Source organism: Olea europaea, chromosome 13 (assembly GCF_002742605.1).
Source record: "Olea europaea var. sylvestris chromosome 13, O_europaea_v1, whole genome shotgun sequence".
NCBI classification, from domain to species: Eukaryota; Viridiplantae; Streptophyta; class Magnoliopsida; order Lamiales; family Oleaceae; genus Olea; species Olea europaea.
Genome location: NC_036249.1, coordinates 1747005 through 1754969, shown reverse-complemented (window position 1 = coordinate 1754969; position 7965 = coordinate 1747005). Strand labels below are relative to the sequence as shown.

At 34.2% G+C, this 7965-nt stretch overlaps 1 protein-coding gene across 7 annotated transcripts in view; it reads right to left on the bottom strand.

Annotated features, from left to right (window-relative positions):
• Window positions 1-3363: 3363 nt before the first annotated feature.
• The window catches only part of LOC111407222 (probable LRR receptor-like serine/threonine-protein kinase RFK1), a 9176-nt gene continuing 4574 nt past the window's right edge, over window positions 3364-7965 (bottom strand). For 5 of the 7 annotated variants that reach the window (XM_023036578.1, XM_023036577.1, XM_023036582.1 and 2 more), the window contains 10 exons: window positions 7893-7943; window positions 7751-7794; window positions 6861-7240; window positions 6588-6783; window positions 5905-6042; window positions 5186-5304; window positions 4903-5113; window positions 4473-4710; window positions 4235-4385; window positions 3364-3900 (listed from right to left, as the gene is read on the bottom strand). In XM_023036578.1, coding sequence (XP_022892346.1) covers window positions 3496-3900; window positions 4235-4385; window positions 4473-4710; window positions 4903-5113; window positions 5186-5304; window positions 5905-6042; window positions 6588-6783; window positions 6861-7240; window positions 7751-7794; window positions 7893-7943 — 1933 coding nt within the window. In that variant the 3' untranslated portion in view covers window positions 3364-3495. The remainder of the gene's footprint in view (window positions 3901-4234; window positions 4386-4472; window positions 4711-4902; window positions 5114-5185; window positions 5305-5904; window positions 6043-6587; window positions 6784-6860; window positions 7241-7750; window positions 7795-7892; window positions 7944-7965) is intronic. The other 2 variants (XM_023036581.1, XM_023036580.1) reach the window with 2 other exon arrangements.

The window sequence follows — 7965 nt, the reverse complement described above, 5'->3', positions numbered from 1 at the left end:
CTTTTGTGTGCATTTTACCTCTATTATTTTGTTACGAAATTGTCACGAAATTGCTACCATGGAAGAACAATACCAACTTCTACCAGAAATTATTTCCAACAATTAAAAATGAAAAGCTAAAGTGATTGTAGTTGAAAAACAATTACCAAAGCCTTCGAGACAAGGCAATGAAAGGTACCAACATTTGATGTTAATGGATACTCAGGTAACTCTTCTTCGTACATTTTTTCTTCGTTTCTTTTTGTTTTTTGTTTTGTGTTTTTTCTTAATCTAAAATCATGTATATTACAGTTATTTATATGGTTCATCATGATTTTTCAGGTAATACTATTCAGGCAAACTTATATGATTCCAATATTACTGCTTTTGAGGATCAACTTGTTCTGGGAAAAACTTATACTATTTCGAAAACTTACGTGAAGAACAATACGACAAACTACAGATATTTGACTGGCTCTCTACAATGGACCATATCTGGAGAAACTCATGTTGAAGAATTGAATGAAGATAATCTAGAGTTTGTATTCTCAACATATCAACTGACACAACTTCATAAACTCGAACAATACATGGATACAGATGCTGATTTAAGTGAGACAAAATTTCATAGATATTAAATAATCATATACTAATTCTGCAGAAATAGAGTTTCCTTCAAATTTGTACAGCTTATGTCCAAAAAAAATAAATTTGATGGCTTATTTCAAATTTGCAGATATACTTGCAGTTCCAGTTGATATGACACCCAAACGATTGATTCAATCCAAAGATGGCAACCAAACTTGGTTGCAAGATATCATACTTCTAGACATGAATTTCAAAACAATGGTGCTTACACTTTGGGATTCATTTGTTGACAGAGAATGCTTACTGATAGCAGACATTATTGACAAAAAGTCAGTCTTCTTCGCAACCCATCTAAAGGTTACATCATTCTTTGGTATGTTCTATTGTATTATTTAAACTTTTCTTAACGTTTATGTGTGTGTGTGTATATATATATATATATATATATATATATATTACATCATTTACACATTCTCCATATTGATATTATATAGGTTTAAAATTGTCCATGAAAGTTCATTCCACTTTTTTCATAAATGTGCCTTTCAATGCTGTAAAACAAATGACAGAATGGTATGTAAAAAGTGCTATATTTTATTATTCTTTTTTTTTCTCCCTCTCAATTATTTTTCGGCACATTATTATTGGAGTTACTAATTATCTTCATGTCTTTTGATTAGGGTAAGAACAAATTTCATTAAAATAGATGATTTTGTGTTCAAAAAATCATACATGGACAAAAGTCCCACGAATCTTTCTCCACCTGTACGAAGTAAATTCATTCCTATTCAAAATCTTCAGGGACGCCTTCTAATGGTAATATTAAGGTTACGTATGATACTCAATCTCTATTTATTTCCTAATATAGAGATATTTATTACAAGATACACTCAATCATATTATTTATTTTTCCTTGTAATTTCTCTAAGTATATCTATACTATAACAGTGAAAGTTTTATTGGGTAAACGGCACAGCAACAACAGATAAAATTGATAGCAAATCCTGGTACATAACCTGCAACAACTGTTTTAGACGGTCGAACGTTGATTTTGGAGAAACATATCTTTGTATTTTTTGTAAAAATCCCAATTCCAAAGCTATTCCTCGGTAAAATACACTAACGATTAATTACTTTTCATTTTTTACACCTTTCTACTTCTCTTTATTATTCTTGTATCTATTAATACTAATTTCTTTTTTACTTTAGGGCTAGAGCATATGTTCAGCTTTCAGATGTCACCGGATCAATCAATGCAAATGCAATTGGTGAACCAGCTGAGAAACTATTATTTACAATTTCAGAGTCTTTGATGGAGGAAACCAAATTTGTAAGAAATCTAACTTGTCTCAAACATTTTGCCATTCAGTGCATATTTTAGTAGAATAATAATAATACAATTTAAAATTAACACAGGGTTCAAAGACAAATTTCGAAGCAACCATTAAAAAAATGCAGAATACTGAACGAGCTTTCTACTTGTAAGCATCGCAAAATGAATCTAATTCATCAAGTTACAGATTTGATATCATCTCTGTAACAGACTTTGACCATCCAAGTCCAGGACAAGAAATTCAAGTAAATATTGATCATGCAAGTCTTGAACCAAAAATCCAAACAAACGTTGACAGTCAGGTTACAACAGTTGGGAAAAACGTTAGTACAGACTATCAAGAAGATTAGTCACCTCCAGTGAAATAAGCCCTTTTCAAATCTTCTAATGAGAATTCTAACTCAAAAATGGTTTGTGATGAAAACATGAGTTCAGACTCAAATCCACTTGCTCAAAAAGAAAAACTGGAGTAAATAGTAGTCGAAATATTTTCCGCAAAACCAACATTTTGACAAGAGTGTTGTGTGGTTTTGTAAATTTTTTGCTAATTCGATTTGTGAAATTTGTCTTCATTGTAAATTTGATCTTGAAGTTCTATTTTGTTATGTATAATTTCCTGATCAAAAACTGCAAAACAAAAAAAGTAATGACAAATGATGTATATGTAATCCCTACATCATCCATCTCGAAAATCAGTCATTATTTTTTTTTTTTTATTTTGGCTATACTCTGTAATTAATGATGGTAATGAAGTTAATTTTTATTCTCTCTCATCTATCATTGACTGTAATACAAACACATGATTAATTACGATGAATTTACAAATTTACAAATCACAATCAAACACATCAATATGTATAATATTATCTCAATTATTCACTGGTTAGTTCCTTGCCAATAATTCCATCTTCCAATATATTTTCAAACATATTCAATACATACGCTAACCAAATCATAATTTATGCACAACTCGTGCATCGCACGTAACATAGACTAGTTATTATAAAAAGAAAAATTCCGATCCCCATGAGCTTGCGTGATATAGTGCCAATATGAGTTTGAAGCGTCCGCCCCACTTCGAAAACGTTCAGTTTCATATTCCGCACTTCTAATGCAATATAGATGCTTTCTTGTGCATACAAGTTCAAAATAGTAGAGTTTTTGATACATGATATCGACTATTGAAAAAAATAAAATAAAATGTGTCGGTCATAAATATTATATTTTAAATAGTAACATTAATATGTTGCCCAGCGGGACATGGTCACATGGGAGTCAATTCTAAATTTTTAAGCAAAGGGTTATGTTACATGTATATTATGATGTCTATAAAGATATCCATAATGTATAAGTGACATAACATTATTGGAGAGTTGAAAAACAATTTTTTCAACACCACCCATTTCACGGGGAGAATCTTTATCCTTTGTCGATGTAAATTATTGTTTTTGACTAACGTTAAATAATTACAACTCATAATCTTATGGTATTAATAAATAAGTCGAATAAAAATTCAATAGGCATTACATTTACATCCCAAGAGTTTTATAATTCCTAGGCTATATAACCTTTTGGAGCATGAAGTTTTTTTCTTTTTATTCGATGTGCTCGACTAAATTAGGTGAGTTCTTCCATGTGGTTGTAACATTTAAACCTGAATTTAAAGATTCAGTGCTAGGAGTAGAAACTCCTGCATCTGTTTGTACAATGGTAGACTTCTGAGTTCGACTTCCACTTGAACTTCGATTTTGCCATTCTTGGTTTAAGCCTTTTATGGTTTTGAACCTCACATCATTGCCTTCGTGGGGTACATCTGGAATGGCCATGTGTCCTTGAAGCATTTGGACTACCTCGGACATGGGAGGCCTAACAGATGCAGTTGCATTTGCGCAGAGAACAGCCACTTTTACCGTCCTTTCTACTTCCTCTGGGTTCACTTGAGAACCCAGCCTTTTGTCGACAAGTTCGTCTATGTTATTGGTTTCTTGCAATTGACAAGCCTACAATGCAATTTTTTCCAGACATTAGATGGTTTCGATAAGGGAAAAAAGGGGAAATAGGCAACAATTATGAATGTCAGCATGCAAATGTGAGGGTCAAATTTTGGACTACATAACGAGTAGGGGTGTCAAATAGGGCAGGCTGTCGTTATTATTGGCAAGCTGCTCCAAGCCCATTTCGCCAATTTATATTAGGCCAGTCTCGACCAGCCTTCAAAATGAAAGGTGGTCGAGCTTGGTGCAGTTTTTGCTGCTGTGCCAGCCGGGCCTGATCCTTTTGACATCCCTAATTACAGGGGAAGTGCAATTAAGTGAAGAGCCGAAGGATTAGTACCATATCCAATAGGCAAGTGTAATTACTACTTGGCATGTAATTGTTGTTGCTCTTGCCGCTGACAATTTCCAAAAGCACGACTCCGAAGCTATAAATATCTGCTTTATCGGTCAGATGTCCCCATAGTGCATATTCCGGTGCCATATAACCTCTGCAATCAAGATGAGAAACTACCGAATTGGAGCATGCCAAGGTACAAAGGTTGTAAAGAATTACCCAATGACCAAGTTGAACTCACATTGTTCCGGCAACTTGGGTGCTAATATGGGTCTTTTCTTCTTCATTAAGCCTAGCTAATCCAAAATCTGATATTTTAGGGTTTAGATCTCCATCAAGCAGAACATTAGATGCTTTGATATCTCTATGAACAATTTTCAGTCTTGATTCTTCATGAAGAAATGCTAATCCTCTAGCAATTCCAAGACAAATCTTGAACCTTGTTGGCCAGTCCACCGTCAACTGGCTTCCCCCTGAACCTGAATTTTGCAGCCCGACCAATTTCGAATGTTCAGTACCATCATATTAGTTACCCAGATTGGACACTAGAATCGACAAAATTTTAACTGCTTTCTTTATTACTGTCTACTAATGTACCGTCCACCCTAGCAAAAAAGGCTATAAAACCAACAAGCAGAAATTGAAAAATATATTTCATGTAAGAAAACTACCAAACAAAACATGGGCCAGACTATTGTTTTCCATGTACTCATAGACGAGTAGCAATTGGTCTCCTTCAATACAACATCCGTGGAGCTTAACGAGGTTTGGGTGTTGCAAACAAGAAATCATGCCAATCTCATTCAAAAACTCACGATTTCCTTGCCTTGATTTAGAGGAGAGCTGCTTTACAGCAATAACAGTCCCATCAGATAATTGACCCTGTGCCATTTCTCCTTTAGAAAACCTATTCATCAGAAATGAAGGAAATAATGATATCTCAACAATAAATACCTTGTATACGGGACCAAAACCACCTTCTCCAATCTTTTCTGTGGGATCGAAGTTGTTAGTAGCCACTTTTATTTGTTTCAAAGTAAAAGAAACTGTTTGCAATTCTAGACCTTCAAAATCTGTTCACGGAAGACATAAAATGATCATTCATTTGCACAATGTTCTGTTTGGTCATCCCAGATAGATATGGTACATTTGATATCACATGACAAAGAACAAAAAATTAGAAGACACAAGATTTACGAAGTTTACTCGGCATCCCTACATACACGTAAGAGGAGAAAAAAGTCCATTATAAAGAGTTAAGAGAGTAAGAACGAAGAAAGTCCCAATTTCAAAATCCCAATATGTCTTAGATGGCTATAGGGAAACTCACATTATATACAGGTGAACGAGGAACTCCCTAATTCCTTTTGCTCCACCTCCACAACAGGTGGTCCAATAAAAACGTCCTTAGTGGCCATTGACTTTTAAGAGAGAATTATATTGCTGATTCAATGAAAGAACTAGATGGCCTCCTCGAATGTCATTTCAAATCATATGATCTAGTGGGAACTCTTGAAAGATAATGTACGCATATTTAACTGTTACATCTCGAAGTTTACTTTATATTTCATATTTGATACCCTTAACATGAATTGCGCTGTGCATTTAATCATATTCACCAGCTTATGAATCAATAATCATTCTTGTTTTCATAAGATAATCAAAGTCATCACCTTTCCGTTTTCTGCCTTTCAAACAGCCTTTCCACCAAAGGAAGCCAAATATCGAGAAAATAAGGCATCCGGCCACGACACCAACACTTACATAAACAGTTAAATTGTTCTTGCCTCCATATGAACAAATTTTGAAGTCTGCAAGATATAAGAAAAGGCATTAATTATGTAACACAAAGCAAGGAGAAACTCAGGTTTAAACAATAACTAAGTTCATCTCATACTAGCAGGTTAGTCATTTCTATGACATCCAAATTCATACTAGCTAAGATGAATAACTAATAAGAACTAACAAATGCACACCCCCAAGCACAGCACAAAGAAAACAGGATTCAGAAGATAAAGACTCAATCTAGACCACAGCCTTAAATATTAAATATAGATTTGAAATGAAGTGTTGATGGTCGAAATTAATGATTTTGGAGAGATAAGTTGATGAAGAAAATCAATGAGCCGAGTGCACCTAAGAATGTAAAAATCAATGAAAAATTACATAACCATCAATAAATATTAGCGCATGCCAAAGTTCTTCTAACTCCTAAACTTAAAATATTATCGCATAGCAAAAGGTAAGTATTTAGATTTTTACCTTCATATTTATATAAGTGAAATTTTAAAATTGGGGGGGGGGGGGGGGGGGGGGACAAGAAGGAAAATATAAGGAAAAGAATGCAAATACTCACTTGGAATGACTGAGATAGCTGATATAACAGAACCATAATCTCCTCTATTAGGAATTCGTGTAGTCCCTTTACTAGCCCAGTAAAATCGGATCTCCAAAGTATTATCTGATACTGTGACATTAAAATGTTTAGTCGCAGGCCTTTGAGCTCCCCTAGCCTCATATTCAATGTTGAAATCTTTCAAAACTAATTTTTCCTGAGAGTGAAAGAGGGTCTTATAAAGCCATACAATTCACTTGGGAAATGCATATAATTCGCATATATATTCACTACCTGGATGTATATGTCAAACATCCGCTTTCCAAGACTGTTAAATGTGTTGTCATTTGTGAATAGTATTTCAGCAAAGTGAAGATTCACGCTATAACTTCCATTCTCCAGGCAGTAATGGTAATATGTAATCGAAAGAGGACTGAGACGTGCAGTACTGTATAACTCAGAGAGGTTTGTTGTCGATGTGGTTCTGATAGAACGTGAATTTTGGTTGTTAGGTTGGTCCATGAATTCTCCAGAACTAGTAAACCCCCAATAACTGCTTGTACTTGAAAATCTTGCAGAATCACCTCCAGCATCTCCTTCATAAGTAACTTTTCTATTGCTTTCTTTGATTTCCAAATTACCCCCGCCACAATTAACACGTAAACAACACTTGTCTGGCATGGACAAACAAGATTAAATAGTTACATGAGCAATTTCACAACTCTTCCTTAAAAAACATATGAATTAGACAAACAAAAACTGCATGGGTACACAAGGAAGGTGGCATTGAATGAGGATAAATTAACAAAAAGATGAGTTAAGTGGTGAGGACATATTTTGCTTAGACCAAAAGACACTATTGTTCAAATGACGCTATCTTGGTAAAATAGGTTAGAAGATCGAGGGACAAACTAAAACTGACATAGCCTGTTGCTGATTGCTAAAAATCTGGTTGATTTGGATCTTCCAGTAAATCTAGTAATGAACTGAACAAATTATAGTAAAAAGATTCATGTGGATGATCCCAAATACATTGGGAACAAAGCTTGCTTTGTTTTCATTTTGTCATAGTGAGATGCTCCAAAATATTAAGTTGCGAAACGGATAAAGAAAATAAAGAAAACTTCAATTTTATTACAAGGCAATAAGTGGAGAATTTAATTAACAAAAGGGAATGTACTTACATCTGGGACAATCTACATTTCTTGTACAAGGAAGCATTTGTTGTCTGTGTTGGAGGTTAAGCATCGAAGCAGTCAGAAACAAGTGTGCATTTAGTTTTAGTTTGATGAGTTTTCAAGAATAAAAAGAGAAAATGCAACTTACAATGGATTTACAGTAGCAGAGCTTTTGAACAGGTTCACATTTTGATTACTACTAAAAGGAGGGGGGGGGGGGG